At 46.1% G+C, this 16,291-nt stretch overlaps 1 protein-coding gene across 2 annotated transcripts; it reads left to right on the top strand.

Moving 5' to 3' along the window:
• The first annotated feature begins 1,730 nt into the window (after nucleotides 1-1,730).
• Nucleotides 1,731-14,908, top strand: TINCR (TINCR ubiquitin domain containing). Of its 2 annotated transcripts, XM_080385964.1 has the most exons (3): nucleotides 1,731-2,706; nucleotides 9,472-9,586; nucleotides 11,028-14,908. In XM_080385964.1, exons 1-2 carry the CDS (start codon nucleotides 2,447-2,449, stop codon nucleotides 9,473-9,475), a joined length of 264 nt encoding a protein of 87 aa, XP_080242090.1. In that variant the 5' UTR covers nucleotides 1,731-2,446; the 3' UTR covers nucleotides 9,476-9,586; nucleotides 11,028-14,908. The 2 variants fall into 2 exon arrangements, with proteins under 2 accessions (XP_080242090.1, XP_080242089.1); XM_080385963.1 differs by having other exon boundaries at nucleotides 1,731-9,586.
• The last annotated feature ends 1,383 nt before the right edge of the window (nucleotides 14,909-16,291 follow it).

Genomic DNA, 16,291 nt, shown 5'->3' with positions numbered 1-16,291 from the left:
ACTGGCATTAGACATTCACATGTTCCAGGGAGGTCTTCACTGCTTCAATATTTCATAAGCTGACTTCACTACTATGCTTCTCCTTACCTTGGCTTTCATAGGCTAGAATATCATCTCTTTTCACAAAATGAAGGGTCTCGATATGGGCAGATAGGGGTATGTGAGAAAAGTTTGCAACCACATTATAGGAAAAGAAATAAAAATGATAGCTGTGTGTTTTTCTTCTGCCACCATCCCCCCTTTCTATGTAACGATAAGCATCTGAGCCTTGACTGGAAAGAGCTGTCCTAAAAATAAACAGGAGCTGTCTGAAAGGTGTCTGAGGGAGGTATCTGGCAGCTGTCAGGCTGTCACGTATGCTAGAAGGATGGAGCTGATGGACTTGCTGACACCAGACGGGCTCTGCTGAAATGAGAATGCCTTATGCTTCCCTTGGCACTCACTGGGCTAATTCTGTTGGCCGGAGCCATCAGACCTCAGTGTGGCTGGGGCTTGCTCCAGTTCTGGCTGCCGTCAATGAAGAGTCTGCCCTTGGATGGCAGTGGGAATTGGATCAGACCCTTGCTTTACACCAGGGATGAATTTTGGCTCCCCAAGTGAATGTCACCCCAGTAGAGAAGGATACACCAGGCCCCAGGCTTCAAAGTTTCTGTAGGTCTCTGAAAATGAGACCTCTCACTGAGATGTCTAGATATGGGAACTGGAGGCTAACCTGTAACATTTGTTATAACAGCCTTGCACCACTCTATGTCTCAGTTTCTCCTTCTGAGGTGGTGGTGTCCTGTCTTCAAGAAGATCACTGACGTATCTGTCCACCCAGGCATTTTTAAATGCTTCCAGACTACTACTGTGCTAAAAGCTGTTCCTAATTCCCACAAGGCACTTAATGGACACGTTATCCCATGCAGCAGTCATGAGATAAGCAAAAAGAAACACAAAGGCATGACATTACTCACCTTAAGCCTTTGCAGCAACTCAGTAGCAGAGTGAGTGTCCAAGAATCCTAGTCCCCACCAAAGCAATCATACCTTTACAGTGACTGAATCTGGAAAGAAAATCTTGCTAGCAGAAGCTTCAGTCCTTCTCAAGTGCACAGGGAAATCACTGCCTGTGGTGTAACTGAAGATACCTGCTGCTGTTCTTGGCAGAGATGTAATGTGCTGGGGAGGGAAAAAGAAGGGAGGTGCGAAGATAGGGTGGAAACCTCCTTGTTTCCCAGTGGAAGAGTGGACACCTCTCTTGTTCTCAATGGGAGCTGACTGCTGCTGTATCTGAAAAATCTGACTGTTTTGTTATCTAATGGCCAAAAGCAGCCCCTTTTTAGTGAAGAGCAGACTCTGAAGTCAACTGTCTTGCAGTACATTGGTCTGAAAATACCGGACTGTGGTGAGAAGAATGGACAAGGGAATTAATTCCTATAGGGCTTCAGGAAATTACCTATAAGATAAGAAGGTGACTTGATCTTTTTGAGAAAAAGAAAGAAAAGACTACCTTATCTTGATGTTTGCTCTGAAGTATCATCTTGTGACTGCCAGAGTCTGCCTTGCAGGATCATTCAATTACAGCTGGCTCTCCTGGCTGGAATCACTTCCTTCCATTTGGAGGTATCGTATTTACCGAAGTATTGCTTGTTCCTCTTGGTATTCTGAGGCCTCTGTTGCTGCCTGTTTGCATGATGTGCCTGCAGCCCCGTGATGCTGGTCCCACTCACGTGGTAGGGCAGGATACGATCAGCCCTTCAATTAGGCAGGGATATGAAACGAAGAGGAAATCAAGATGATGAACCAGTGAGGAGCACGTGTGAGCCAATATTAGGTATCTGATGGTATCACAAGCAATGAATGAGTCCTACCCCTTCTGGAGGGTCCAGTCTGTATGCCTACAAGAACTATATAGCTCTCCTAGGGGGAAACTGCCCTGCACTAATGATCAGCCTGGCTCTGGCTCTCCCCCATGAGGAATTTTTCACTATGCAGAGTGCTTTTCTTCACCCACATTAAATAGCTGTGAGGTTCCTCAACACGTACTTTGTTGAACTGGTCTACTCCACAGCTGGCAGCTTTTTAGAACAGGAGACATGAGGTTACTAAACCCCATTCATCTCTCACATGTACCCACATTTCTAATGGCTATGGAGATCCAGCTTTAAAGTCCTCTGAGAGCTACTGGAATGAAGAGCACTTTGTGAAGACATGGTAATTATTATGGGATTTAGGGGTGTGTGGAAATGATTCACGGAGAAGTTTCCCAGCCAGCAGGCTCCTCGAGCCAGGTGAGCTCTTCCCTGGAATGTGAAGCATGCAGCGCAGCAACTGGGAGGAACAGGTTTGGCAGGACATTTTAAGTTGTTCACGGCAGACAGCCTCTTCAGAGCCACATCCCTGCTTTACCAACCTCCCAGCTGGATGCTCCGCTCTGCCACACTGGCCTGGGTGAGCTGGAGAGGATGGACACACTGCGAAGGAGCCTCTCTCGCTGGAAGAGGTACCACATTAAGGTGCACCTGGCTGATGAGGACCTGATGATGCCCCTGACAGTCAAGCCCAGAGACACAGTGATGGACCTACGGGCTCACTTAGTACGGGAGGGTGTCACTTCCTGGAAGAAGACATTTTATTACAACTCCAGGCAGCTCGAGGAGCACGAGACTCTCAAAGAAGCCAATATCCAGAATGGCTCTGTCCTGCTTCTTGTCAGCAACAAAAGGTAGGCAGCAGGGGTGGTGCAAAGGAAGGGGAATGCTCTGTGTATCTCAGCCCCTTGGGACACTTTCCTGTTAGGTTTTGCAGAAAGCAAATCAGGAACTCAAACCTTGGGAGTTTCCAGCAGGCAGACTAAGATTCAAGGCTCTTCATATCCAGACATGCTGGGTACATACGAGCGGTAAGAGGAGGAGGAAATCTGGTTGATGCTGCCTGTCCTGTCTCTGATCAGGTCTCACTTTCCTGACTATGTGGCCAAGCATAGAGGGAGAGATCAGATGTGCAAAAGGGCAAGGGAGATTGTGCGACATGAGGGAGTGCTCTGGGAGCCTTTCAGCCTCATTCTTTCTCATTGTGTCTGGCTCTCTTACTTTCTTTTTAGTACATACTTTCTACAAGTATTTCAGGGTGGCGCAGTCCTGCTTTGACAGGGAAGAGCTGTGAGCTGCCAGCTTACAGCAAAGCGCAATGAGTCTGGACAGACATGGCAAGAAGCTGCAGCTTCCCAAAATGTGGCCAGATCACAGCAGAATGGACGGTGACACTAGAGACACCCAGGGCAGCCAGTGCAAAGAAGATCGATCAGGGCAAGTATTATTTTCCAGTGGGACTGAAAGCTGGGCTAATGGTCCTGAGACCCACTGGCTCACATGATCGTTTATATTCAGTGGGGTGAATTTATGCCCACTTGTGCTGTTTCTCGTAATGCCTGGTGGTTGCTACCAGCAACCAGATTAGTTCTGTGAAGCGTTTTGGGGATACTTGGTAGAAGAGGTGCAGAGCAAAGCATGGGTGTACTGTGTCTAATTCAGCTTTCTAAATCCTGAGCCCTCTGAGTTATGTGTCTATGTTGATCAGTTTCCCCTGCAGAAAAACATGCACTAAAGACTTCGGTTCCTGATTACATGCCACATACTGGAATGGTCCTATTTTCCAGTCCAGAGGCGGCTTGAAATCTCACACAAAGAAGATTTAATAAAGCATTTCCTTTCAGAGCTCAGCCAGACACAAGAGATTTCACGTCACTCAGCTAACTGCAAACGCCAAGTCACCCACGGCCCCTTTCTCCAACATCTCATTTCAGCTCACTGATTAACTTGGCTCAGCTCCTCCTTTTCACCTTGTTTCTAACAGCAGGAGCATTTCTACTTGTTGTTGTTTCTAGTGTTTATTTTCCTAAATTGTACAGTCTGAATTTTTGAAAGCAAAAAAGGTGTCAGAGGGACTCAGTTGATGGAGTGCACGTATTGACACTTTGACAGATGCTCGATTTCCGTAACATGCCATGCACCTTCCCAGATGCTGCAAAAGCAGGGTGTAACTGCAGCAATGCAAAAATCACCAGGAGATCCTGTCACTGGTGTGTGGAGTTCAGGATGCTCACCTGAAGTCACTAGCTGTTTTTGAAAATTTAGAGCCTGTTGCTGAAAGTCCCTGCTCCATTTTTGTGAGTACATGAAAAAGGGAGTGGGATTTCTAATATTCTTTTCCTTGAATTTCATCAAAACCTTCCTGGCTGCTAAATAAGCACCTTTGGCTAATCTCTTATTTCTTCTCCTGGAACTGGGTGCATTGTGGGGGTTGGACAGCTTCTCCCTGAAGTCACATCTCTCCTCGAGTTCATGGACATGAAGGATAACCTCAGCCATTCCCAAAGTATTTTGTGTGGCATGAGTGTTAACTGCCCAGGTATTGGGGATACATTTCTCTAGAAGCTCATGGGGGTGATGGAGCTATTGTTGTAGCACAGTCCCCCTAGATACTTCAGAGATGTGCTTGCATGTGGCTTGGCAGTCATCACCCTGCTCAGTACGTAGTCCTGGGCTGAGTGCAGCCTCTGTGACTCAGCACCACGCCGGATCCCCAGCACGCAGAGGGCTGGTTTTTAGAGGGCTTTAAGACTTCAATCGGGAGTTAGGAAATAGAGTGGGAGAAGGAAGATACTGCATTGCAACTGAGATTACAGCATCATTTTGAGCCTTAAGATTATTTGGCCAGATCTTTAGGTATTATTAACCAACCCCCATGTCGCTCCAGCAGTGTCTGTGGAGATACGCTGGTCTGCATCAGCTGGGTGACACTGTGCAACCTTGGGGAATATGAGGAGAGTAGCCTATGCAGTGTTGGGACTGTCGAGGAGCCACAGGAGAAGAGAGGAATAGAGAACATGGTGCTGAGTTTGGCTAGCAGCCCTGAGGATTTAAAAGTTGGTTTTAGTACTTCACTGACTCAGTAAAGTATGGACATCAAAGGTCAGCATCTGCTTCTTAAGTTCTCCCTGAAAATCTTGGTGTCTCCTACTTACTCTTTTGTACTGAGATGCCAGCCAAGCAGAGGTATATTTATTCCAAAAGTGGAGTTGCTCTGATTGCCAAGGTCTGCAGCTCAGTGTCATGCCTATAAATATTATGGTCACTCTGCATGCTATGTGCTCCTACAAGGGGCTCACGGGACAGTTTACTTTGAACCAGAGAAAACATGAAAATGACCCTATTTTTCATGTGTGTCCGTCTGTCGTGTCCACACACCCCCCTCCCAGTTCTTAACGCCTTTGTAGATAATTGGCATTTAGCAAAGGCCAAGTCAGCATTTCCACTTCTCGCTCGTGTTTTCTGGGGTTTATAACTTAGTCATAAAAATTCACTTAAGTCTGTAGCTTGGCAGGAAAGGGATCAGCATACCAGCTACTGCTGAAAATTTATTTGGACCTTAGTGTTTAAAAGTTCGAGCAAGCCATTTTGGAGTTCAGTCAACATGACCTCTTGCCTTGGGAAAACACACTGGCAGGCCAGATCTGGGGATATCACATCCACTGAGGATGCAATTCCTCCTTGTGCAGAGCTTGTTAATCACATTATTGCTGCACTGACTGAGATTGCAATCCTGTTGCAGCAGAAGCCGAGCAAAGAACATGCAGAAAACCATTTTCTGCCCTAGAGAGCTACAGATTACAATAACATGGTTTGTAAATGGGTAAAACAAGCAAAGCAAGACTTGAAATGTGAACGAACAAGTAGAGAGAGAACCCCCCCTGCTCAGTGGCCTTGGGCCAGCCTGCGGTGTTCAAGTCATTGGTGCCCAACGCAAGCAGACCACCAGCGAGTCTTGACATCAAAAAAGTAGCCATCCAGCACAGATGCAAGAGCATCCACAAGGGCACGCAGCAGGCTGTTCCAAATGCCCAAGGCATGATCAGTCCTGGCACTGTGGACCACACCACGGCAGAACCTGTTTGGCTCGCTCTGGAGGTGGTGCAGGGCCCCAGAGCCAGGAAGTTGCTTGGCTGGTCTGGTGGTGATGTGGGAGTTCCTGAAACTGGCATGACTCTTCCCAAATTTTGTCTGCCACAGTGAGCCGCCCGACTGCATGCTGTGGAGCACCAATCAAAGAGACCTCCCGTGGTGTAGTCAGCAGCAGTGCTGGATAGCAGGCATATGGCATTAGCTGCTCCTTGTTGGTAATTTGTTGGCTGCATCTTGATTTGTTCCATGTTAGGTGGAGGGTTCTTGTCTCCAACTGGTAAATCCACCGCTTAACCCATGAGCTATTTCAAACAGAGGATGTAAATGGGTGATCCAGCATGATTCCTAGATGTGCTGTGTGCCTGTCACTGACCGCTCCTAAGGATGTATGGCTCCAGCTGGATCTGTATGTGGTATAAGCACAAGCACACCAACAGAGCCTTTGCACTTGGTTTCAGGCTCCTTTCTTGCGCAGTCACCTCTAGCAGTCAGTCAGACAAGGTCTGTACTAATAAATTAACCAGTGCCTGGACTGCTGCTGGAGTATTGCACTGCAGCGCTGGCCCAGTCCAACTGCATTTCAGAAGACAGCATGGGCCAGGGACTGTTCTTTATGGGCTGTCTGGATGTGACCATGCAGCTTTGGAAGGTAAGAATTTAATATGAAAACACTGGCCGTTCTGTGCCAGCTGTCTTCTTGATACAGAGGAAAATCTCAGGCACGTTTAATTTACTGGCATAGACTCAGCCACAGTACACGGGAGCCCCTCAGTCTTTTGGAAGCTGAGGTTCACTGAGGCCAAGCAGCTATTGTTATCATATACGGCTTGCCCAGAGAATGGAGTTCAGTAAGTCATTGGTGAATAGGTTAAATAAAGTAGATGCCGGCACTGAGTTTAGCAGAAGTCTATTATCTAGAATCTATTGGTGTTGATTTTCTGGCCTGAAGCCACCTGAAAACATCTATCTCGGGGCATTAGCTCAGTTACCATAACAACTCATCTAGGAACAACTCCTGACAGCTCAAAGAACAGACCAAGGTCCCACGTGGTCTATAAGCCACTCTTAGGTCAAGATAAGCACGCCCAGGATTCTCCCTCTTCTGCAATCCAGCCTCAGTGTCCCTGCTGAGTGCCAGTGCTTATACATGCTTTAATATGCTTGGGACCCTGTTTTATCCTTCAGAGGCTGTTCAGCCTAGTTTTCCAGAGGTCCACCCACTCAAGGGGCTACCTCCTGGCAGAATTACAAAACCATCCATCTTTGGGGAACCTGGCTAATTCCTTTATTGGCATTCCATTTACAGTCTCTAATTTTTGGCCTCATAAATGAAAACTATGACTGAGCCACTTGCATAAGGTCCAGTTTAGCTGATACTAAGAAACTACTGCCTACATTTGACTCCTGTGATGACGTAAGGATTGATGTTTGACATAGACATGTGGTAGTGGCTCACTGCAGGCTTATATTACTCCACTATCCTGTCACCCTTTCTCACTCCCACTGGAATTGCCCCATAAGAAGCAGTCACCAAGCACAGCAGATGATGTTGGCTCTCTAGAAAGAAAAACCAGAAAAATAATGGGATCTACAGTTTGACCCTGAAAGCTGACATTACAGCCCAGACATGAATTAAGTCCCTTACACTGGGTTTCAGTGTGATTTTGTGATGCCTGCTCCTTGTGCTGACCCTCCAACTCCTGGGGTTGCTCAGCAATTACTCCTCAGCATGGGCAGGAGACTTTTTGCTCCCATCCAACTACTACAGACTTGCCCTGTTAAGCTTAGGCCTAGCAGCAGGCTCCAAGGCATCTCACAGTAGGATAACGATCCTTTAAATAGCACTGGGAGTCTCTCTTCTCAGGGAGAACTAATTAAGTTCTTCAGTACATGCTTAGACATATGTTGACCTGGTATGGCCTTAACAGGCCTGCTTCCATCTACTGGATAAATAACACTGGCTTAAAAAATATTCTCCTAGAGATGTGTTACTTAGGCAACAGCCAGGTGGGAGACTGACTTCATCTCTGCAGCTGAAGGTAGTATTTCTGTGTATTAATCATGGGCCAAGCTCTCTGCTGGTGTAAACTCCTTGAAATCAGTTAAGTGATTTTTAAGTTCCGAAAGCACCAGTGCAGTTCTCTCTGCTGACCTCTTGCAGTGTACAGGCCAGAAAATCACATCCATATTTAGCTCAGTTACTTACTGTTCAGTCCAAGAAGCTCATTTAACAAAATCAGAGGGCTGCATCAGTGGAGAACATGGTCCATAGGTTCTGAATTCTTCCCCTGTGCAGTTGCATGGGATTGCAGTAGATGAAACTGAGCTAATATATCCCATGGGGAGTCTGTCTTGGCTCTAGGCAAAGAATTAATGAATGGAAAGCATATCCTAAAACTAGGTTCTTTTCTGGTGTGATATGACACAGCTTCCTGGACTTATTTGTAGCTGTGCTGATTTATACCAGGTGAGGATTTTGCCCAGTTGGGATAAAGACCCTCTCCTGTGTCCTGGTGTTTTATGGGGCAGATGTGCTACAGGGTGGGCTCGCAGCAAATCCTTGGCTATTACAGTCCCCTGAAATTTCCAGTGAGGAAGCATGTGCTGGAACATGAATCCTGTTCTGGATTCTGCAGAAAACCCAACCAGTGATTGATAATCAGCCTAAGTACACTTGCAGTGTCCTTTGCTAGGACCCAAGGGAAGACCCCATAAAGTCTAAACTTCTCTGAAGTCCTGATGAAATGTTTGCAGCACAGGCTCAGTTTCTTGTCTGCATAATTGCAAAGAGCAATTCACAGGAGTCAAAAGACCCAGCTTGGCTGGGTGGGGTGGCTGCCTGGTAAGGCGGCTGCCTACGGGCCATGAGTATTTTGGTTGCAGTCCAAGCCGTGATAATGAGCTCTCTAAGCAAATGCTAGCCCTGAAGAGGTACCCCTAGAAACTTGCAAGAGCTTCAGCCTCTGTTCTGGAGACTCCAGGGGGCAGCCCTAGATGATTTCTAAGGGTCTTCAGAGGAGTAACTGAGAAAGTAATCATACTTTTTGCTAAGTTTAAGTCTTCTATACAGGATCTGTACCCCCATCAGAAAATATTTATGGAGCTGTAACCCCAGAAAACCACTGTTTAGTGCTAATGCATGGGAGTGAGAGTGTTTATAGCAATTCAAGCTCTGTCTTACTGTAAACATCCTCAAAGTGCTCCTGAAGCTACAGGCTGCCCTTGTCCTAAGATGAAAAATGCATTTCCAGGAGCATGCACTAAAGAGGCAGAGCCTTGCTTATGGAAAAAGGCTTCCAGACAGTTGCAGATTATCTGAAGAAGGGTGAAAGCATCTTTTGTGGAAGGATAAACAGGCCTGAAATCCTGCAAGTGGCTTATCCTCAGCTATACAGCATGACTGAAAAAACAAAACAGAGGACCAGGTTTATATTCTCCCCATGTCAGGGTCAGTTGCCTCCCTGGTCAAATGCCATTTTTGATTGCATGTCTACAGCGCTCCAAGTATATGCCTCTTTCTTATTTAGGTAATGCCAAAGAGCACAGCCAAAGCCATGAGGGATGGGGAGTGTGACAAGGGCTGAAGGGAAGCAGATGGAAGAGAGCTTGGCTGTGGAAAGGCAGCCCAGCCACCAGTGTTTGGTAAGTCCCTCCCTGCATGCCAGCTCAAGGACTGTTCAGAAAGCAGCTCCTAGTGTTTTCAGCACAGTGCTCATGAATAATTAACCCAAACAAAACAACAAATAACGTTGCCTCATCAGCATGCCATGCGGTCTCAACTGCCAAAGGAGAAGTACGGGTAAGACTGATTCAGCTCCTGAGGGCAGCGAATCAGAGTGAAATGTCCATGAAAGGGTGACTTCTGCCTGGGTGATGAAGCAAGAAGGAGCTGAGGTCGACATTGCTTAGGGCCCTAGATGGGGACATTGGACATTTAAGCCTCCTTCCAATTCTCACAGGATTCCTCAGTAAATTGGTGATCTTGGCCTACATTTAAGTCTGAGATAATTTATTCTTCCCTTTCTTCTACTCTTTGTCAATCCAGCTATAAGTGACCCCGGTTAGGGACTGTCTGGGCTTCTGAGCACCTTCTATAAAATGGGGCCCTGATTTCTAAGTTGAAGGCTCTGTACAGCAAGGAAGCGGTAAGTGCACTATGGACAGTCCCGGAGCTTGACAGCCTTTATATATCCAAAGGACAGAGACTGGTTGGTCACTGCTACAGTGACTATCTCACCTGACAGTAGAGACCCACTGTTACATCAAAACTGCCTTATATTTGAGCCTGGGTTTATGACGCAATGAGCCTCCTTGTGTTGTTCTTTCACCTGTGTACCAGTACCCCCCCAGCTCCAATAACTTCTGAATCAGCTGTCCTGATTCAACCCAGCTCAATGGAAAGAAAAGGGTCTTACAGACCCAAGATTCCTGCAGTTTTCATGAAAAAACAGCAGCTGGAAAGAAGGCAGACATTTCAAGTTAATATCCTACTGAAGGAAAGGTAATTACACCTCTTGCTCCCTACCTGTTTTAAGATGCAGTGGCCAGGTGACCAGCTGGCATTTAGATACCGGCAGGTCAATCAGCACTTGCCTAGCTTCAAGCCAGCTCCTGCACTTGCTGCCCCTTGCCTGTAAAGCGAGAAGCTGTTAGAAGAGATGAGGACTTTGCCGGGGAGGTCTGGAGGGGATAAGGGTGCCCTGGGGATATTACAGTGTGCTGGGAGCACCAAGAAAGGAAGAAAGAAAAAGCAGTTGTAATACACAAATCAGAAGGAGAATTGGTTTTGGCACTTTCCTGCTCACAGAACAACTCGATTTTTATGTTCAAACTTATTTTCAGGACAAAATGGATGTTTCTCTAACCATTACAGTACTTTCCCCAGAAAATCTCAGTGACTAGAAACTGTCTCACCAAACCTCCCAAACCTGCATTTTCTGTTTCTCAACTGAAAAACTCACCTTTCTGGACTTGTTTGGCAATGAGAAAACATTTGATTATTTTTTTTCAACAGAAGTGTTTGAAGAAATTCTATGAAAAATGGAGCTTCTTATTTTCCAGTTTTCCTTTTTTTTCCCCCTAGGAATAAAAATACTTCCCCAAGTGCTTCCTTGGACTTTGGACAGAAAAAAAGTCTAAGACAGACAAAGACGTGAACATAGTCACAGCTGAAGATCTTCCAGTCCGAGAAACTGAGACGGACAAAGAGTGGGATGGGATTAAGCGTGGGGAGAAGGAATGTGACTTTTCCCAAGGTCAACCAACCAGCCAGGCACACAGTGGAGAGTGTGCTGGTGCTGTTGGGTCAGCATTTCTGCCACTTGACCATGCGGCGCCTCTGCGTGTCTGTCTGTCCTGAAATAATGAGTTTCTTGGAGCAGAGCCAGTACTTCCCTGAGTGCTTGGAAAGTGCCTTGCACAGCCCTAGGTGCAGTCATAAATATTTTAAATGATAATAATAATATTCAAGTGGAGACATGCCACTGAAGATGGGACACACTCAGCAACAGAGTCCTAAATCTATGCCCCTCTTCTGGTAAAAGGTACAGTTTGGCTCACAAAGCCTGGGAGACCAGTATTTGCTTCTCTGGACCCGATAATCACAGTCTTTTGCTCTGCAGAAGGCAAAGTGACCTGAGTTGAATTAGGTCTAATATCTACTCTAACACCTCATGTCTGTAGCTGGCAGCTCTGGTCAGCTCTGGAAGGCTTTTTGCAGCTCAGGGGGATATCTGGAAAGAGTAAATTAACTGTGATGGTGTGGGGAGCTGCCTGGACTAATGTTTTTTTCAGAGATAGGCTCTGATTGACACTTCAGATCTGCCTGACAATCTTTTATTCTAAGTGCAGTTGCTGCCCTTCTTCAGAGCAGGAAGAGCTGGTTTGGTTGCTGTCCTTCAAATGATGGATCTTATCACATGGGAAAAGGAAAACAAAACCCACCAAACCACCTGGAAACAGCCACAGGTACAGCATAAAAAGAGGTAAAACTAACTGGATCTATTTGAGGTATTTCTGTTTTTTCCCTCTATGCCATAATCCAATGCAAGATATGTGAGAATAGAGGCTATGCTCTGAGGAACAAGAGCTCACTGCTTGCTTGCTTTCTTTGACCGTTCATTATGTTGTTTTCCTTCAATAGATTTTTTTAATGCTTTGCATAGGACTGTGCAACCCTCCAGTGACAACAGCACTGGGAAGTCAGTGGGACAATCTCTTTTACTCACTTGTTTTACACTGCCTCTTCTACCACCTGTCCTCTCCACTCTGGTCTTACTCCTTAGTTTCAGGTATTCTTAATGCTTGCTAAATGCTGGGATCACACTACTCAGCTGCTCTCAGAAGAGGTGACAGCCACTTTACCATGTAATTTAGACATTTGGGGTTTACCCGAGTCTGGCCAAGAAGAAGGTTGGGTCTCCCAATGGCCAGAGGCATGCTTTGAATCCTCTTCTGGATACGCACTTAGGTGGCAAAATAGGTCTCTTGCTTGAGATGTCCTGTCTCTCCTCACTCATATATATATATAGGTCCATCAAAAGACAGACAGGCTCTTTAGACTGCAGAGTACAGGGCTATTGTTGTATGTCTAAATACCAGGAAAGATGCTGATAGTAAGAACTGCTCTGAAGTGGATGTTTCCCTTGTTCTCTGTGAACGCAGGTGTGGACAAGACCAAGGACCAAAGCTGAAAGGTGTACCAGCTCCTGTCTGCGTGCCAGCCTGGGTATATTGCAAGACGGGTATGTCTACAGCCTATGTAGCATGCATGCTGCACCATGGATGGGATTTCTTCTTGTCAGGAGTGTTTGTCTTTGTGATCCTGCTATTGATGGGGCATCACAGCCTGATCACCAAAAGCACTGCTGTTCGCTGCTGCATTCACCTCCACCTTGGAGCTGCAGTCAAGCCTTCCCAGCCAGTTCCTTCTCTTGAGCTTCGTGAGCAGAAGACAAGCCCAGGCAGGCCATCTCCACAGCTGCTGCGCTGCAGCAAGGCAGCTCAGGCTGAGGCATGTTTCAGCAGCTCTTCTGTGCTTCTCCTGTACCCAAGTTGTGGATGCATCAAGTGTTTCAGTTTACAGGGCCATCAGCCTGGCAGCTTTCCTCAGCGCTAAATTTACTTTTTAAAGTTACATCAGTGTTGTACCCAAGGGAATGGAGGAACAGATGCAGCCTGTGAAGTCTGGCTTTAATTCACCTGCCTCATTTAATTTCCTGCCCTGCCTTCTAATCAATGACTCTACACTAGTGGCCCTGGGAATACAGAGGTTTTTCCATATACAGAATTCAACGCAGTGGTTGCGCTAGCTGAGCTCTCAGGGTCTCAAGGAGGCTGTGTCATGTCTCCTTTGAGGCTGCTTCATTATGGCTTTCTCTCCCTCAGAAGCACTTGCACACAGTCTCCAATCCATGGCAGCTTACCACATTTCCTTACAGGGGCCCGTTGGCACAGGGGCCCGTTGGCACAGGGCAGCTGTGCCACGTTAGCCTCTCTTAGTCTGGCCGGCTGTGTGGCATTCCCTCCTGGAAGTGTTCTCCTTCCAGGTGTTCCTGGTTTTCAGCCACATGGCTTTCTTTTCAGGGCCACATGTCTCGATGGCGGCTCTGCCATGCTACCTCAGACAGACTGCTGGGGCCAAATGTGTCTCGTTACCTCTCAGGGGCTCCCAGCATCACTGCGGGACCAGTGGTGCTTCGCAGGGGCTCCTTTCTCAAGGCAGCTGTGCTGACGTTCCCTCGCAGGGCCTTCAGGCCAGGCCATCATGCCACACTGGTCCTGTGGTGTGTCCCTTCAGTGAAGACAGCAGCACCATGTCACCTCAAAGGTGCTTTCAAGACTACGTTGCCTCAGACACTCAGGGCTGTCAGAAAGCCTTGATGAAAGGGTTTCTGGCACTTTTGCTTTGGTTAAGCAGGCTCCCACTGTCCTACTTTTTTTTGAGCTCATGTTAATTCCAGACAGTGCTGCCCAGTTGCTTAATCAGCTGGTGTCAAAACCCCGGGGAGACAGGAAGGCTGTCTTTGGCTGGTAGCACCTATTTTGTGACACTGCTGCTTTACCTTGTGTATTATAATCTGTATCAGATTGCTCTTTGCCTGCTAAAATGGACAATTAGGATCCAGTTGTAATGCAAATTGCATGGTGGAATAAAAAACGTGGGGAACAAAATCACAAATAAGTATTTATGTCAGCCTTTGTTACCACATGATGGGTCCTGCTCAGTTACTGCTTGCTGTGAAGCATCAGACAGAAGAGAACCTGGTGTGCCTTTGTGTTTTATAGGCATGAGCTGCCGAGCTGCTCTGTGTAAGACTGCCTTTAGGCACTCGCATGCCCTGATAATGTGTATGTGTGCAAACCTAACAGACAGATTGCCGCCTACACTGGAAATTTGATGACTGCCTTGTTTTTTCAAGGCTCTGTTTTATATACTGCAGGCCAAACCTGTGGGGTAATTTCCAGTCTCTCTGCACAGGGCTGAGATGACGTGGTGAGAGAAGCATAGAGATGCTGAAATTTCAATCTGCCACATAATGTGCTCCTAATACTGATAGCCTTGCAAGTGTAGTGTTGTCATTGGTGTTCATTGTGGTTACTCTTGTCATTGTTGTCTTCCCATGTTTGGTGCTGAATTGTAAATTGAGAGAAATATTTAAATTTGTGAAGGAATCTAAAGTTACTGTGGAATTAAACACACAGGAGTTCTGCAAATGCAAATGGAAGAGGTATGTCTTCATTTAAAATGGCAAGTCATACCAATGTAAAGTAATATGATGCTGATGGAGCTTTTTTTACTGCGTATCAACTTTGCACTTCCCCAGGCCTTGGGTAACAAAGAATCAAACTGCATGTTTTCACAGCAAAATTTATCTTTGAGAACTGGGATGGAATATCCATGTTTATAAAGTGTTACAGCTGGCAGTTAGGAGGCCAGTGTTTTAAGGGTTGGCTGAGCTTGTACAGTACCTTGTAAGATTCAGAGTCAGCAACGTCTGTTCATATCCCGTCGAAATGGTGGCTTCTAGAAGACAGTAAGAAATAAGAGTGAGAAGTTGTGAAGCCAGATGGATGAGGTGAGTTCAAAGTCCTCCTAGAAGCTATGGCAACATAGCTTGTGTATCTACTCAGAAAAACCTTTGCAACTACCACACATGACTCTAAATAGCCTTATTTTCCTGCTAGCAGTGAAATAAGCAGCTTCAATGGGGAGGAGTAAATCCATTTGATTGCACATGTTGCTGTGAATAACCCTCTTATTACTTATTAGTAATAACCCAATCTATTGCTAGCAGCATGAACACCAAAACAGACAGCCTCATGTGCCAGAGAACCATTGTATTGCTCCTAATGTTTCCAATTACAACTGAACAAGGCGAGTTGGAAGGGCCTCAAGGGAGGAAGCTCTGTAGGAAGGAAAAGGCAACATGGAGAACTTGGGTTTATACACAATGTATGTGACAAATGAAATGTATCAGGGCCAATGTATCTTTTGAGGAAGACTTCTGCCAGGCAGGGCTAAGCTCATTCTGTTCCTGACTTTCTTCTAAGCTAACGCATGGTATTCATATGTTAGGTCATGAGATGGTGCAAGTGTTGGCTTGTTAGATCATCTTCTGAAGGAAAGAGGGGCTTCTATACCTTTGGTGTGGGTGAAGCAGCAGCTGTCAAGCTTAGGGCTCCAGTCCAGAACTTAGATGAAAATTCTCCATTGAAATCGATGGCAAAGCACCTGATCACTTCACCATGGCAGGGGTGTTCTCACACGGCAACACCCTGGGAAATCCTCCCTTGGAATAGATCAGATTCTGCTCCCATTTATGCAATTATAAATCCAGCGTAGCTCCATTTGAAACAATTGTTTTCATCCAATGCAAATGAGATCAAGATCTGGCCGAGGCTGGTTTTGTACACAATGGAAACTGCCTGAATTATGGAAAACAGGAAACAAATCTAATGTAAACGTGAATGGAAATATCATACTCTCTGTTACATCAGAATAAATTGGAAGCAAGTCTGTTGATTCTAATGGAATTCATCTGGATTTACACCAGACTGTGGCTCAGCATTTGTCAGTTGGCTGCACACCGACATCAAAACGCAAACCTCATCTGAATAGCTTTGAACAGTTTCTTCCTTTTCCTTTACATTTAAGCAATTGCCTCTGCATCCTGGTAGCTGATTAGCCTTTTCAAACAAATAAACCCCATCAAACAGACATCAACAAATAAGCCTTGCTCTCGCTAGCATTTTCAGAATCAAAATGATGAATATGAAGTACTAAGCCTGGTTTTGGAGTCACTTAAACTTGCTCCTGTTTCTCTGTGTTCACAACGTACAGCAGCA

The sequence above is a fragment of the Falco punctatus genome, assembly GCF_963210335.1.
Source record: "Falco punctatus genome assembly, chromosome: 4".
NCBI lineage: Eukaryota > Metazoa > Chordata > Aves > Falconiformes > Falconidae > Falco > Falco punctatus.
The sequence above is the reverse complement of the archived record's forward strand: the minus strand, read 5'-3'. Positions and strand labels throughout refer to the sequence as shown.

Excerpts from the sequence above, each read along its gene's own strand:
- TINCR (XM_080385964.1), top strand. The coding sequence starts at position 2,447 with ATGGACACACTGCGAAGGAGCCTCTCTCGCTGGAAGAGGTACCACATT.